The sequence below is a fragment of the Crotalus tigris genome, unplaced genomic scaffold (genome assembly GCF_016545835.1).
Source record: "Crotalus tigris isolate CLP2741 ecotype Arizona unplaced genomic scaffold, ASM1654583v1 scf7180000024358.1859470, whole genome shotgun sequence".
NCBI lineage: Eukaryota > Metazoa > Chordata > Lepidosauria > Squamata > Viperidae > Crotalus > Crotalus tigris.
Genome location: NW_024100527.1, coordinates 704,978 through 722,995, shown reverse-complemented (window position 1 = coordinate 722,995; position 18,018 = coordinate 704,978). Strand labels below are relative to the sequence as shown.

The 18,018-nt window shown below is 34.3% G+C and overlaps 1 protein-coding gene across 7 annotated transcripts in view; it reads right to left on the bottom strand.

Annotated features, from left to right (window-relative positions):
* Nucleotides 1-18,018, bottom strand: part of TNNI3K (TNNI3 interacting kinase) — a 186,555-nt gene that overhangs the window by 117,526 nt on the left and 51,011 nt on the right. For all 7 annotated transcript variants that reach the window (XR_005554728.1, XR_005554727.1, XM_039327206.1 and 4 more), the window contains 6 exons: nt 10,201-10,345; nt 9,993-10,097; nt 9,144-9,238; nt 8,540-8,689; nt 6,583-6,669; nt 1,986-2,042 (listed from right to left, as the gene is read on the bottom strand). Coding sequence is in view for 5 of the 7 variants with exons in the window: in XM_039327206.1 (XP_039183140.1) it covers nt 1,986-2,042; nt 6,583-6,669; nt 8,540-8,689; nt 9,144-9,238; nt 9,993-10,097; nt 10,201-10,345 (639 nt within the window). In the remaining 2 variants the exon portion in view is untranslated. The remainder of the gene's footprint in view (nt 1-1,985; nt 2,043-6,582; nt 6,670-8,539; nt 8,690-9,143; nt 9,239-9,992; nt 10,098-10,200; nt 10,346-18,018) is intronic.

Sequence of the window (18,018 nt, the reverse complement as noted above, 5' to 3'; positions counted from 1 at the left end):
CCCTTGCTTTACCTTTCCTTTCCAAGTATTTACACACATGGATGCAGTCTGCTTTCCAATATTATCACTTTTAATACTAACATAACCCTTTCCTTTTTCTAATTTTTTCCTCCCCTTTGTGATACTGTGATGCTGCCATAATCATGAAACAGATTGTTTTTTCATTCCTTATTGATAATTCAGCTTCATAGAAGTAATGTAGCAATGCTACATTGGGGATGAGCCAAGCAGAAAGTATAGATTCAGTCCTGTGTTTGATTTCAACAAAACACAGAATATCTGAGTCAGTTTTATTTTGGAATGTTATGTAAAATAACCTCTTAATGAGTTGACTGGAATGTCATACTTTATGCCAGGATCAGCTCTGGAACAGTTTCTTGATCTGAAAGGGTTGTATTTTGTATGAGAGATCAGAACCACAGAGTTCAATTAATACCACACCCCAAAGCAAATTATTAAGCTACAGGTAGTCCTCAACTTACAACCATTCATTTAATGACCGTTCAAAGTTATCATGGTGCTTAAAAAAGGGACTTATGACCGGTCCTCACACTTAAAACTGTCATAGCATTCCCACAGTCATGTGATCATGATCTGGGTGTTGGCAACCATCTCACATTTACAATAGTTGCAGAATCCCAGACTGAACATGATCACTATTTGTGATCTTCCCAGCTGGTTCCAACAAGCAAAGCAATGGGAAAGTTGACAGGGAAAGCTGCAAATTGTGATCACATGATGTCATCTAAATGACTTGACAAAAAGGATCATAAAATCAGATATGGCCATGTAATGCCTCAGTTAAGACCATACATTTTCGAGTCCCAATTGTGGTCATAAGTCGAGGACGGCCAGTTAAAATATTTACTAGCTGGAACAGTGAAGTGGATAATGGACCAGAACACACTAGTGTAGTTTGATTTGTTGGGGAGTGCTGGTTACTGCATGAGGTAATCTATGTTATGATTGGATGCTGGGTATAAAAAGGGATGTTTCCTTTTTCCCCGCCTTTTTCTTCTATGTTCTCTATATGCTGTTCTGTGATTTACCTGGTGATTTACCTCATGATGTAGTGATGTGCATGACTATCTTGTTTGGTGTATATATAGATGTAAAATTTATTTATTTATATAAAACTACAAGTATATGTCAGCATCTTTGACTTCTTATGAACACTGCTGCACAATTCCCTGACAATGCCTGTATTCTGAATTCAAGGTAGACCAGGCTATTTACCCTATCTGAGCCACAAACATGGTGGCAACAAAGAGCTGCTACTTTGGGGGTCTCTTTGCTGCTATGCAGCAAGCCTCCAGAGTTTTGCCTTCCAAGATGGTTTTGAGTCTTCACTATTTCTTAAAATTATTTGGAGTTTTGTGTCAACACAACACAGAACAGCTAAATCTGAGTTTTTACCATCAAACCTTGCCCAACACAAATTCAACAAAACTCTTGGATTGTAATGTTTTACTATAGGTTTGAAATAAAATACGTTTTCCATTTTGGCCTCATCTCTGGTGTTACCAATTTTCAATATCGCTGAGTTTTAGTGCTTAGGTTTCCTGGCTTATTTCTGATAGCATTTTTGTATCTTAATAGCTTCCTTACAGGGGGGAAAATTGTAAACAAAAATGGCAGCTGAATTTTTTCCCCTATTATGGAGCTGTAGCCAAGACTCTGCCTGTTAAATTTTTTGCAAGCTCTCAAATACAGGGAAGATTTGAATGAAAAAGCTGGCAAGCCTCACTTGAAGAACAGATTGTGTTGATAGTACCCCATCCAAGATAAAAATGCTCAGTAATTCTTTCACTGATTTAAATGTGCCTGTGGATATGTTGAGAAGACAAATCTTGTAGCCTTAATAAAACTTCAGTATGAAAAAAGCTATAAAGATTAATAAGCCAGCTTCTCAAAAATTTACCCTACCTACAATAGAAGTATTTTTGGTAAGATATTAAAAATAAAATTCTTAGTAATCAAAATACCTTTGGTCATACTTTTAATCTTCCCTAGAGGAGAAGGAACTGACACATATGATCCGTCTGAAATTTAAAAAAGAAAGTAAAAGTTACAAGTGTTTACAAAACATATATAATATTTACATAATTTTACTTTAACAAATTAAACCATACAGTAATTATTTACTCATGCTTTGAAAAGACATGATGTCAGTCAAAAAAATCAAATGATATATGCAACCCAAAGATTTAGAGTGTTTTACTAAAACAAATTTTTAGTGCTATGTTCATGTTGATATTACATAGAAATATTTTGAGATTCGCCAAATGAACCCTAATTTACATTTTAGATGATAAAGACTGGGTGTTAATGAGATTTAGATAATACAGATGACCTATTAACAAGATTCAAAGGGCTGGTTTTAGCCATTTTATACAACAAACAGGTATGGTACTGAAAAAAAGTTGACAGTATTGTACGTTTATATTAATTGTAATCAAAAGTACAGATGATCCCAAGAAAAACTCATGTGTAGTTTGAAGAAGAAAGGCATTTCAATCTATCTGCTTGAATTACTTGATGTATTAATTATACCGGCGAAAGGAAACCTTCTAGAGTGCCAGTGTTTCTCAACCTTAGCAACTTTACGATGTGTGGACTTCAACTCCCAAAATTCTCCAGCTGGCAACGCTAGTTGGAAAATACAATGTGGAAGTTGAAGTCCACACATTGTAAAGTTGCCAAGGTTGAGAAACACTGTGACCTAGACAGTATCAGTGGCAGAAACACTGTGACCTAGACAGTATCAGTGGCAGAAAAGGCCCTAAACAGCTCCCTCACTCTGATTACTGCAGAAGAAAATCTCATGTCATCCCACTAATTTGAGAGATTTCAAGGTTACAATCACTCTCGAATGAGAGGAAAAATAGTAATTTTACTGGGTGCTTTTTCATTAACTGATTTACAAGAAAGGACCTGACATTACAGCAAAAAAATCTGACAGGATAGCAGTATTCCAATATCTCAGGTGTTGCCATAAAGAAGAGGGAGTCAAGCTATTCTCCAAAGCATCTGAAGGCAGGACAAGAAGTAATGGATGGAAACTAATCAAGAAAAGAAGCAGCCTAGAACTAAGGAGAAATTTCCTGTGAGGTAGAACAATTGATGAGTGGAACCACTTGTCTCCAGAAGTTGTGGATGCTCCAAAACTGGAAGTTTTTAAGAAGACATTGGACAACCATTCGTCTGAAATGGTATAGAACTTCCTGCCTGAACAGTGAGTTGGATTAGAAGATCTCCAAGGTCCCTTCTAACTCTTATTATTCTGTTATTATTTAGTAATGAAGGTTGTTCCCAGACATGATGGACCACGTGGGTGAGTCTCATTAATCATTCATTTAAAGTAGGATTTTATAAACCACACTTCTTGCTTATAATCATTATTTACAAGACAGGATTATCTATCTAATAGATTCAGAGTCTGTGAAGGACATTCACTGGCTAATTTTCCCTATACTACAACTGGCTCTGTTAAAATCAATTTTAGAATAATCTACTGATTACTTCAGAATTAAGAATGGATTCGGTATTGCTCCTGCATTAGATATTTTCTTAGTAAAGTTTATAATTTGAGCTTGGTATAATGGAAATTAATTTGCTTTAAGCAAAGGTTTCCTGGCTGATACTTTGTGCTGAAATTTGATAAGTCTCTCATATAGCTGAAACCACTAAATTTCTTCATACTGTGTGTGCAGAAATCTGCTTGGTCAGAAAGAAATAATAAAAAAATAGATATTTGAAACCAAAGAAAAATGTCTACATCTGAATTCTAGTCACTCTTACACTGCTTGTGATGGGAAACTAGAATGCCAGTGCTAGAAACATGAAAGAGTAAAATGTAGCTGGATTGCATGGCTTAGGAATCCAAAATGGAGCAGGCAATTGACTAATCAATTTCAGCCACTCCAATATCTCTTAATAGTAACATTATCTTCAAACAACCAAAATGACACCTTTATACCTGGACATCAGCACATAGAGTGTATAGAAATCACATTGGCTATATTAGTACTAAAAGGAGCTGGAGGAGTTCAATTACAACATCAAAGACATGGGCAGGTATTGACTGTGGAACAGACCATGAACTGCTCATGTGAAATCTCTTAGTTAAGCTAAAGAAGAAAAATACAACCAGTCAAGTTCCACAATATGATCTTGAACATATATCCATCCATTTCAAAGAGAACATCAGGGATTTCTTTGAAGTTCTAAACTTTATTGATAGAGAAACAGAGGGATTGTGGAATGAACTTAAACAAGTTGCTAAGGATGAATGTGAAAAGAGATTGCCAAAAATTAAGAAAGATAAGAAAGCAAACTGGAATGTCAGAACAAACTGCAGAAATTCTGTCTATACTATGGCTTCCTGACCTCTATATAAATTTACTATGAGGACAATGAGATGTTCTGGGATTCCTGTTTTTTGTGCAGGCCACTGAATTCCATTGAACACTATGAAATGAAGGTTGGAGTTTAAAGAAGCAGGATAGGATAGGAAGAATATTTCTATTCTAATATTCTAAGAATATTAGAGCCTTTTAACTTTGGTCTTGGAAAGGCTCCTGAGAATACCACAGACAGCCAAGAAACAAACCAATGGATCATTGAACAAATCAGCCTAGAGTTCTCACTTGAGGCACACATGATCAGGCTCAAATTATCCTACATTGGACATTTTATACAAAGACCCAGAGAGCTGGGTCTTTGTATAAAATGTCCAATGTAGGACATTTGAAAGGCTCTAATGCTGGGAAAGGTAGAAGAGAAGAAGAATATGATCAGATGCCAAGTGGATGAACTCGGTTACAGTGGCAATGAGTTGAAAGACTTGAAAGAACAAGTTGGAGATATAATAATAATAATAATAATAATAATAATAATAATAGTAGTAGTAGTAGTAGTAGTAGTAGTAGTAGTAGTAATAGTAGTAGTAAAGTTGGAAGGGACCTTAGAAGTCATCAAGTCCAACCCCCTGCTCAGGCAGGAAACCCTATACAGTTTCAGACAAATGGCTGTCCAGTTTCTTCTTAAAAATTTCCAGTGTTGGAGCATTCATCGCTTATGGAGGCAGGTTGTTCCACTGGTTAATTGTTCTAACTGTCAGGAAGTTTCTCCTTAGTTCTAGATTGCTTCTCTCTTTGGTTAGTTTCTACCTGTTGCTTCTTGTCTTGCCTTCAGGCACTTTGGAAAATAGCTTGACTCCCTCTTCTTTGTGGCAGCCCCTGAGATATTGGAACACTGGAGGAAGTCTATCTATGTAGTCGTTAGGAGCTGAAATTGACGAGGGTATATAATCAATCAATAAATCATATCATTGTTTATGATATATTTATCATTGGTTGCTGTTAAACAAACTTCAAATAATAGGCTGAAGCCAGCAGTCATTACATGCAATATCCTTGAATTTTGAAATGCATAACAGAAAAAAAAAATCAGTCACAAAATGAATTCCCTTTTGGAATGAAAAAATGGTTTTCTTACAGTTAACCTTGATTTAAAGTTACTCAAGTTGTCTGTTTTATATAGACTATGATATATAATGTCAATGGGACATGGTGAGACCTACTAGATCAGTGGTTCTCAACATTTTTAATGCTGCGACCCCCAACCGGTAGTAAGTTGAGGACTACTCAACCGGTCGTAAGTCAAGGACTATTCAACTGGTGCAGCACCATTTGCAGAATGGGACTTTTGGCGGGCTCATCAGGGCAGAGACAGCCTGGACAATTCCTATTGGCTTTCAAAAGCCAATAGAATAAAAGGGAGTAGCACAGCTAAGGAAAAGGAGAAAAAATGGCAGACTGCATTGTTTGGCGACCTCCGTGACATGGTCGTTCGACTCCAAATGGGGTCCCGACCCACAGGTTGAGAACCACTGTACTCGATCAATGACTAACCTCTGCTACATATAATTGACAGTTTACCTACAATTACTATAAGGGCATAATGCAATCTTTCTTTGCTTATTTAAAGCGTGGATAAACCCTAAGTCTATAATTGCTCATTTTCTGTGTAGTCATTGTAGGAGGGAAGTCAAATCTTACATAGTGTACCTGACTCTGGTATATTTTTTTTTACATCCTTTATAGGGTGTTTTCTTAGTTTTTCCTATAATTTCCTTACCTTATGAACTATTGGCAATTCTGTTTTATTCACTTAGGCTCTCATTTCCTGAGTTTCTCTTATCCCCTCAGACTACAGCCATCTGTAAAGCCCCTGGATTTCCTCTTCTCCCTTGCTCTAATCTTATATTTCTCTAGCCTTTCCTCTCTTTCTCATTGTCTTGCTTGTTCTCCCGGTGTATTAAAATAGTCTCCTGCTAAGGGCCTGATCGCATCCTTCTCTCCTACCTTATTATTCCATCTGGCCCCTAAGAAACTGATTAGGTTCTGCAGTCAGCAATGATGGCTGCTTATGCTATTAATTCTTGCTGCACTGTTTTGAGGCTGTTCACATAGACTGGCCTCATAGCTATCTAGGTTTTTTGGGGGAAGGGGAAGGAAACAAAGCAGCTATTAAGGTTATTTTTAGCCATGCAAAGTGAACAGTTTAACAACACCACACCTCCTCCAGGTAGAGAGTATTCATTACAAGGAGATTCATCCTGGGGTCTTTTGTAATGTTTCAAAAGGGTGACAATAGCATCGTGTCCTGAAAAATAGCAATTGCCATTAGAAGCAAACAAGAACAAGACAGAAGTACCACATTGCCAACAAAGAATCTGAGAAGGCAGTTCAAAAGTACATCATGAACTATCAAACAGTATTGCTGTTGAATAAAATGTTATCTTAGAATTTAAAGGCACCATAAAACATCTTGTATTCTTGGTTACATTACAGATATCATTGCAGTAATATAATTCATTCATAGTCACATACAGCTGGTCCTTGACTTACATTTAGTTCATTTAGTGACCGTTCAAAATTACAACAGCATTGAAAAAAGTGAGTTATGACGGTTTTTCACATGACCATTGCATCTTCTCCATGATCATGTGATCAAAATTCAGACGCTTGGCAACTGACTTATGACGGTTGCAGTGTCCCTGGGTGAGGTTTTGCCACCTTCTAACAAGCATAGTCAATGGGGAAGCCAGATTCACTTAACAGCCGTGTTACCAACTTAACAACTGCAGTGATTCACTTAACAACTGTGGTAAGAAAGATCGTAAAATGGGGCAAAATTCACTTAAAAAATGTCTCATTTAGCATCAGAAATCTCAATTGTGGTCATAAGTCAAGGATTTCCTATAACTCTGAGAGAAAACACACATGCATACACAAACACACACTTGTGCCCCCATTCAAAACCAGCTTTAATCTCTTCTCATATTATAAGGCATTACATTCTTTTAGGACATACATGTCAAACTCGCGGTGTCACGTGACATCACGCAACATATTGGAGCTTTTTCCCTATTGCCAGCAATGTAGTGGGTGCGGTTTCATCGTGTCATGTCTGGCCCAAGGGCCGGCAGTTTGACACCCCTGTTTTAGGATGTCTTCTTTATAAGATTTTTTTTTAAAAAAAGTACTGTTTTTTTCCCCCAAAAAATATTATATTTTAAATGTTTTAAATATTATAATTTTGTTTAACCTGACTGAAATCTTGCTCAGAGAATATGTAAAATAGTCAAGTGATAAAGAACTGGCAGTTCATAGCAAAAATCATAAAAAGGTTATTTCTAATGTAATATGAAGCTAAATAATCATGGACTGAACTGCATTTATAAGCAACCTAGAATTCACTCCAAATGACATGAGATTACAATCTCAGATTTATAACCTCTAAAAATGTCACACTCAAGAATGGTTGTTGATGGTTTCAAACTGAATAGTCGCTTATGTGAATTTGGGCACATTTTCATGTCAAAATATATTTTGGCTCAGCGATGGATAAGTATGAAGGAAACAGCTTCCAGAACTCGACAATTTTTTAGATGAGTTTGGAGGAAAAAGAGAAGTAGAAATGAGGTGTTATCAGACAAGACTTGCAAAATCTGTAATATGCAGCTTTTTTTGCAGGATTTCTGCAGGAAATCAAGGATAGCTCTGTCTTTAAAAGAGGTGTCTGCTTCTGTCCTTTGCAATAGAACCGAAGTTTCTTTCCACATAAAATCAATAGTAGTCCTTGACTTCGTAATGAACTTCATAGATAACTGTACTGTAATGCTATCTGTGAAACCTTGTTCAGCGATAATAGAGAAAAAAAAGACTTAAAAAGCCTTGTCTATATTTTACAGATAGATAGTACCTTTTCTGAACTCAGGCATACAATTATGGATTTTTGGATTTTTATTTTATAGGTGTTGAGAAAGGTCAAGATTGAATTGGTGTGGAATTGGCTACTGGGTTAGCATTTCTGAGAGCATAAATCTAATACTTGGTGTTGTGCATTCTCTTAATGTCAGAAGCAGATGCATATGGACAGCTCTTTTCAAAAGATTCCTAAGTTGTTCTGCTTTTCTAATTTGTAATGCCATCTTTTTAATGCACAAAGAAGAGTACCCAAATAATACTACCTTTTTCATAGGCCCACATCAAACAGGTTTGCTCATCTTTCTCACCGCTGGACCTGCTGGAATCAGAGGCTACTAGATTCATATCAGCTCCATTGTCCAGTAAAAATTGGACAAGGCGGATATGGCCATGATAGCAAGCAGAATGTAACCCTGGAAGAGGAGAAGGAGGAGGAGAAAAAAGCATTGTTATAAGAAAGATTTTCATAACAATATAAAGGGCTACAGAATAATAAAATGGATTTAAAGGGTATAAGAAAGAAGAATAGGCTTGTTTTAGCTGAGCTTGATTTCAGTTCATTATGTAGATAGGTGCTACTACCACAGTGTCTTTTTAACTTTCCAGCCTAGTCTACTCTCCTGGAGAAGATTGATTTAAGCCTGGATTAGACTTCAGCATCACTGCGTGTCAGGGAATGTATGCATCTATTGTTCAGAGACAGTTGCATAGCTTTTGCATTTATACTTCTGTGAATGTTAATTTTCTGGCATAATTATTGGCTGGTCTAGCACAGAATAGTTCTTCTAATCATTGTTTTAGATGATATACATTTTCTTTCCTTAGTTTTTGCACAGACATAACAAAAACTGATTCTTAGTAATTTACCTGTATGTCCATCTCTGCCCTGATGATTGAGACTCATTACATTCTGATCAAGAAGAAACTTCACCAGTTCTATGTTCTTGCCATAGGTACATGCACTGAATGAATTAGAATAATTTTTTAAAAAAAACAAAATCAAATCAGCTATTGAGAATATTTAGTCAGTAATGTATAAGGAATATAAATATATAAGAAATATACATTTACATTAAAGAAATGAATCCTTACTCCCAAATGCCTCTGTTGAGCCATGTATACAAAAAAATTGACCGAAATAAACAATTTTCTGAAGAAAAAACTAACTTCTGATTTTTGCATAGTTTTACCCATAGTTTTCTATTGCATTTCAATACAGACCAGTAAATTCTAAAAAAAGGTAATCATATAAAGTTTTAAAAAAATACAAATATTTTCAGAGCATCTGCATATATTGTGGATGCAATTCTAATATTGTTAAATCCTGTTGCTTTTCATCTGGTTTGCAAAAATTACTTCTGGTTTTTGTCTTGAAGTTCTGGGTGTTGTCTTTGTGTTATTTCATTGCTTTACAGCTTTGGCCACCTAGAATTTTTCCTCACTAATGATACCTGCTACAAATATGACACTGATCAAATGTGTTTTGTAGCAGATTCATTTTGCAGCATGGATGCAGTAAATAAGACTGCAGAAATGAAAGCTTGGGAATGAGACCTGGTGAGTATCCCAGGAAAAGGAGATAAAATTGGGTTTACCCAACCTTTTCAATAACATTTTGAGTAACCAATCAAATATCTCAGACAGAATGATTCAGTAATTTTTTTGACCTGGAGAAAGTGGCGGGGGGGGGGGGGAATCAAACAAAAAACAGAATACCTATGAAAGGCAGTTTCACTAAATATATTTTCCTTAGTGAGACTTTCTGTTCCTGAAAGTTGGATTAACTCCTTTACAACTTCAAATTTTCCATTGTAGCAAGCCCTAGAGAGAGAGAGAAAAATATCAAGATACTGTTTTAGTAAAGAAAAGTGGAAATTAGTGCACACTAAAGGGGAAAAAAAGCTACAGATGGTTTGTTACTCACAAATGTAGTGGTGTGTCCCCATAAATGTTAACCACATGGGATTGGACTTCAAAATTACTTTGGAGCAAGAACCTGACAATATCCTGATGTCCAAATCGAGAGCAGAAGTGGAGAGGAACATGGTCTTCATTGTCTTGAGCATTCACTATCATTCAATCAAAGGAGGAAGAAAAAATTGGTAGCTATAATCAAAGCAAGCTTTCTCATGGATCATGGATGTGATGTATAGATTATGAAATTTCATTGGAATCTAACAAACTCAAGTGGCCTTCTACGCAATTTGACCCCATAAGGTAGAAATACACATCCACTGATTCCTCACATATTTTTGTTCAATCCATATGAAAACTTACCCAAAGATCAGCAATAAAAGAACACAACTTTAACGCTGTTAAAAGACCAGTGAATTAATCATAAAAGTACAAAGGAAAGCAAACACATACATGACCAAATTAAAATCATGAGCAATCTGTGCATTTAAATGAAAGAGTTCTAAATCAAGACAGTTGATTTAGAACAGTTAAGCAAAACTAATTTATCTGAGAGAGAATTTCCTCTTTGGGTAAAAAGGAAATATTATCTGACCCAAAACATGATAGAAAGTCCTCTCTCTAGCTGCTGATCCAAAAGAAAGAGGGAAATCTTCAACCCAATTGAGCTACAACTAAGGAACCACATTGAAACCTGAAGCTGTCCTTCAAAGATCCATCCATTAACTTAGTGAAGTTGTTTGGAATTTCAGGGGACTACACTCTCTTTCTATTCTTCCATTTTCTTTTCCATTAGTAGGAACAGTTTATCCTCATTTAGTGTCCATAATGATACTTCATGAGATAAAAAGGGCTCTGTGACAGTTTCTAGCCATTTTCATACAGTTGGTTTGGGATTGAAATATAAAAATAGAACAGAAGCAATGCTCTCTGTTCCCAGGCTTGGGTTTAACTGTGATTGTAATGTATCAGTGGGATATCTTTTGTAGTTTTATATTATTTATGGTTGCAGCTGTTTTAGTCTGCACTGCCTATTTATGTGGGTTTAAACTGTTTTAATTTTTTTTGTAAGCCACTCAGATTCTTCTGGAGTGGGTGGCCATAACACATCTAATACATTAAATTTAATTAAATTTAAACCCAGAAAAACTATCCTGTATTGGTCCTTAAGGAGAACAGTGTCTTCCAGCTTGGTCTGCAACAGATCCTGTGTAATGTTTTCCCTATGGAGATTATGATTCCAACCTGCATGAACAATGCATGAACAGCACTTTGCTCTCTCTTATTTATGTTGGGAAGGAGTATCCGTTGCTTAAGCTGCCATAAAAGAAGATAGAAGACAGATTGGAGACTCAGCTTTCCTGCAAGCCCAACAACAGGAGTGTCCATAGATTATAATCTCAAAATTAAAAATGGCAGATACAATAGTGTGATCAAAAATCTACCTGTATTTTTTGTTGTATGTGTGATACACATAAAAACCAAACACAGCTTCAATCACATTGTTGGGGGCACCATCTGGACTTTTTTTTTTTTTAACCACACACTATAAACACCCTACCTAGCCATACACTTTCTCTCAAATATCATGATTGACTGATAAAGGATTTATACCCTACAGCTGACCTTTTATGCCTTTTTCCTGTAATTGCATAGAAACCTGAGACCCTACCGTAATCAATTATTGCTGTAGTTATATTTGCTGAGTATTATTGTGGGGTTTTCAGTCAAGGAAAATAAAAAGGCTTCACTGAGTTAATGACCTTTTCACAGAAATCCTGCTATCTTACATATTAAGCATGCAGAGCAAAATTATGACCCAAAAGGCAAGCATTAAAGGAAACAAGCACCCAAGTTATTACAAGAAGAATGAGACACCAACATTATTATTCAGCATAAGGAAACAATGTTTTGTGGCCTGGAAAATTCATATTTTATTTAAAATACATTAATGCTCATGCTGCGAATCAGCAATAATGAAACTTATGTCAAAGATATATTCAAATCAGGAAAGGTAAATGTAAACATATGTATGATGATAAGTACGTTAGAGTAAGAGTTGAAATAAAAGTTCTTCTAAAAATGTTCTGTAGAGAAACTGAAAATTTTCTAGGTTGATTATTTGCACATATATGGCCTTGTTTAATAGACATTAACATTCATGATTAATTTGAAGCCGATGTTATTTACAGTTTACTCCTTTCCCATCATCACTTTATAAGTCCAAAATAAGTATATATTTTTTGTCTTTGCCTACCAAGAAGAGTACTCTATCTTATGTGATCTATAATAACAAACAAAACATCATTCATAATAATGTTGACTTTGGTGTAGACATGTTGCTTTTATCTGTCTTTCATGCAAATTATAATTCTGTTTACTGAGTTCTTATATGTTTTTGCTGTTTTTTAAAACCAGGACATTATTTTTAATTTGAGCTGATGTGCCTCAGAAACAACACTGCTGCTCAGTTTTAGCTATGTGTTAAACAGCTGTTTGTATTTTAAAACTGGCTTCGGTGTTATTTTGCATACTCAATTTACTAGAAAAGCACTGAGATGGAATCAGGGGAGCAAAAATGTGAGAATCACAGAAATGTCCATCACCCTCAATGCCTCTGGAATTGGTAAATTCATAGTTTGTTCCAGATGACATGCAAGAAGTAGAATTACACAATTTCTATCAAGAGATATCATTGGTGTGACACCTCATAAGAAAGATTAGATTCATCTCCTATGGGGATTTAATCTAGTTAAGTATTTATAAAGAATATTCAGGAAACAGCATGCCCTTCTTTTTGGCAGAAATTCTCCAATTCTTGGTTTGCAGTGATGAGTTTTTCACTTCTCATAAATGCAATGAAATTGATGTACAGAGGTCAGAAATGCTTCTGAAAGACATTATTTCTGCTAAACAATAGTGCTTAGAACATGTATTTCATTTCCAATCAATATTTTACATCTCTGCCCCCTACCCCAAATTGTTTGAGACACTAAAGTTAATTCAGTGAAAGTTTATCAGATTTCGAAAGCTTATAATTACGTAGACAGGACTTTATCTGAAATATAACACAGTATCCAAACCACATTTTGGGAAAAGTGCTGCTTTTATCGTTCCGACTTACATTGGTAAGAAAAGTATATTGGCATGGAATCCAGTTATCTTGCCAAAACTAAAATGGATGTATTACTTATTAGCCGTGCTAAGAGCTCATAAAACTATACAATACTTTCTTCACATGATATTTTACTTATATAATGGAATAAATTTCAAAAATGTTTTAGAAAGCATTTTAAATAAAAACATTCTCATAAAATCAGTTTTTAAAAAATAATACAAGTACATAATGCAAAAGGAACAAGCATCATAAAACTGAATTTAACTAAAATATTTCTTAAAAACAACCATCCATACAAAATGTGCAGTTCAAATTATAGCACTTAAAAAGAAGTGGTAAGAAAACAACAACCACAATAAAAAAAATAAACATCTGTGCTGTTCATCTGGCAATAAGTGTACATCAAAGGATTTGGAAATTCGCCCATGGTTCTTTGCTGGATTCATGCCGTATTTTAGTTGGCAGTCAAAAACCCAGGTGCAGTTTTGAATACCTTCCATCTCTGACATATTTGCTATATGAAAAATTATAATTTATAATGGCTCCCCATTTTAGCAGAATATTCTAGATAATATGCCTACTGTAAATGTCATCTGGAAGAAAGCAAGCAAGGGATATGATACACAAATTCTCATCTTGCATGCTATCTGGTTGCCTAAAGGAAATCGTAACTCAGGTCCATAATATGAATGTGAAAATTGAAAATATGGGCCAGCTAGGAAAGAATAAAGAGATGTGTAGAGCCTGGAGAATAGTCCATTTGTTCAAAGAGATTTAGTGAAAAATAGCCCAGCACTGATTTATTAGGACTGCATAATTTGGGCTGCAAAACTCTTGAGGACCACTACTAGATAGGAAGAGCTATAGAACAATCTTAATATTTTGCTGACCTTGATTTTTCAGTGTAGCTCTAGAAATACTAGATTTATATTACTTAATTTCAGATTGAGAGGTGATAGGAAGCTGTGAACATTTCTGCCCCAAATTCTCTCTATCATAATTTTTTTTTTTTTTTTTTTTTATTGAAATTTTTCAAAAGTTTTACAAATAAAAATCCACCCCCCCCTCCCCAACCACCCCACCCCCCCCCGACTTCCCAGAACTGAATATAGGATTATTTAACAAATATTTTAAAAATAACATTTGCATTTTATAAAATAATTAATAATAATAATAAAAATCACAGTAATAATATATATAGAAATAATATACATAACATAAACTTTAAAATGAATAATATATACTAAAAAAGAAAAAAAATAAAAAATAAAAAGAGAAGAGAGAGAGAGAAAGAAGAAAGAAGAAAGTAGACGAAAAATAAAGCATATATATATATAAAAAAAAAAAATATATGAATAATAATACATTAAAAATGTATATATATAAAAAAGAAAAAGAAGAAAGAAAGAAAGAAAAAACAATCATTACAAATTATAAAAAGGCTAAATAATATTTTTCCATATCCAAATTATGTTGTATAAAATTTATCCATTTTTCCCATACCGCAAAAAATTTTTCTTGAGATTGCTCCTTTAAGAAAGCCGAAATCTTTGCCATTTCTGCCAAATACGAAACTTTATGAAACCATTCTTGTAAAGTAGGCAAAGATTCCTTCTTCCAATATTGTCCTATTAACAACCTAGCGGCTGTAATCAAATTTAACATCAATATAACCTCCTTAGCATCACAGTCAATAACAATACCTAGTAAAAATAATTGCGGAGTAAATTTTACCCTTCTTTTAAAAATTCTTTGAATATTCCACCATATCTTAATCCAAAAAGCTTTTATATGCTTACACGTCCACCAAATATGGTAATAGGTAGCATCCAAATATCCACATCTCCAGCATTTCGGCTGTAGATTAGGGTACATAATGGACATTTTCTTTGGGTCAAGGTGCCATCTATAAAACATCTTATAAAAATTCTCTCTTAAATTTTGCGCTTGTGTGAATTTAACATTTCTTATCCAAATAAGTTCCCAAGTATCCATTGAAATCGTTTCACCAATATTCTGTGCCCATTTAATCATACAATCTTTAACTAGTTCAAGTTCTGAATCTAATTCCACTAAAACCCCATAAACTCTCTTAATATGGGTTGGCCTTTGATCTCTTACTTGTTTTAAAAAAATTCCATCTTCTCTAAGCCAGCCCATTTTACAATCCATCTTCCATCTATCCACTATTTGTCTATATTGGAACCATGAATAAGTTAAGTTTTCATGTGTTAATTCTTCCAAAGATTTTAACTGCCAGTCTTGGCCATCCCATCTTAGTAACTGTACGTAAGAGACCTTGTCCATATTTACCCCTTTCCTTATACCTTCTATGGCATGCCGAGGTATAGCCCATAATGGTATTTTGAAGTCACTTTTATAATACTTTCTCCACACTCTTAGCAAAGAGTTTCTTATAATATGAGACTTAAAAACCCAATCCACTTTTTTATTAAATATTAAATAGGCATGCCATCCAAAAAATAGGTCCCAGCCTTCCAAATGAAGTATTTCTGTATTTGTTAAATTCACCCAATCGCTAATCAATGTCAATACTACAGCATCATAATACAATTTCATATTTGGTACCTTGAGTCCACCTCTCTCACGAAAATCTTGCATTATTTTAAGTTTCACCCTTGGTTTTTTCCCTGCCCAAACAAATTTATTAATACCTTTTTGCCATTCATCTAAATTACGTTCGTTCTTTAAGATAGGTAACATTTGGAACAAAAAAATAAACTTTGGCAGGACATTCATTTTAATAACTGCAATTCTGCCCATAAGGGATAACTGTAAATTATTCCAGTTTTTTAAATCCTTCTGTACCTCCATCCACAGCTTTTCATAATTATTTTTATACAATTTTACATTAGAAGCAGATAATGTAACCCCCAAATATTTTACCTTATCAACAATTTCAAAGTCTGTTAAGTTAACTAGAGCCTGTTTATCACCATTAGTCATGTTTTTAGCTAATATTTTGGTCTTATTATTATTAATTTTAAAGCCAGAAACACGTCCATATTGTTGAATCAATTGTAATAATTTCACCACCGAAGAAACAGGTTGAGACAAAGTAACAACCAAGTCATCTGCAAAGGCTCTTAATTTATATTCTTTTTTATTAATTTCTATTCCTTTTATTTCTTGAGACTCCCGAATTTTAATCAACAAAATTTCCAATGTTAAAACAAACAATAACGGAGACAACGGGCATCCCTGTCTTGTTCCTTTTTCTATTACAAAAGCCTCTGACAAACCCCCATTTACAATAATTTGAGCAGTCTGTTTTTGATATATATTGGATAATACTTGTAATATATTTTGTCCAAAATTCATCTCCTTGATTAAACACAGCATAAACTGCCAATTCACTTGATCAAAGGCTTTTTCAGCATCCAAAAATATCAAGCCTGCAGAGACTTGGTTATTCTTTTCTAAATACTCTAATAAATTAATAATTTGTCTAACGTTATTCTTCATATACCTTCCAGTTATAAAACCCGATTGATCCCTATGTATAAACTGCTGCAAGATCCCCATAAGCCTGTTAGCTAAAATTTTTGCAAAAATTTTATAATCCACATTTAAAAGAGATATAGGCCTATAATTTTTAGGCAAAGTAAGATCTTGACTATCTTTTGGAATCAATGATATAAATGCATTACGCCAGGATGGAGGGATCTCTAACCCCTGTAATAAATTATTAAACAGTTCACACAACGGTTGGATCATCTCTTCTACTAAAGCTTTATAATAAATAGATGTCAACCCATCCGTACCCGGCGCTTTGCCCAATTTCAATTGTTTAATAGCTGTAACAATTTCTTCCTTAGTAATTAAACCGTTAATCTTTTTTTCCTGATCTTCTGTTAATTTAGGAAAGTTAACTTTGCCTAAATAATTATTTATATCTGTAATTTGAATATTAGTACCCTTATATAATTTTTGATAGTATTCTAAAAAAGATTTCTTAATCAATTCTTTCTGATAAACCAATTTACCATTATAATTTATTTTATCTATATTCCTCTGTTTCTGTTTTTTTCTTAACTGATAAGCCAACCATCTCCCTGGTTTATTAGCATTACAAAATGTATTTTGTTTCATAAATAGCAAATTAGTTGCAGCTTGATCAGCCATCAGCATGTTAAATTGTGTTTTTAACAATTTTAAAGCTCCTTTAATCTTTTCATCTAAGGGATTTGAAATTAAAAGTTTCTCTTTTAATTTAATCTCCTCTTCCAAGTCTTTCCGTTTCTGAATCTGTTTCTGTCTATGCAAATTATTCATTTTTATCAAAATACCACGCATAAAAGCTTTACTTGCATCCCAGACCATTGACATTGATGTTCCCTTGTTCATATTTAAAGTAAAATATTCCTTTAAACATTCCTTTAATTTATGAACATTTTTTTCTTGTTTAAATAAATTCTCATTCACCCTCCAGGATCTCCTATCTTCCTTCTCTACAAACAGTTCCATCCAAACTGGACTATGATCGGACAATGTCCTAGGAAAAATTTTTACATTCTTCACCCTGTTGTATAAATCTGTTGTGATCAAAAAGAAATCAATTCTTGAGAAAGATTGGTGTCTATCTGAGAAAAACGTAAAATCCTTTTCTTCTTGATTACGTTCACGCCAATAGTCTCTCAATTCCCAATCTTCTTTCATGTCAAAAAAGGCTTTAGGTAATTTAGCCTG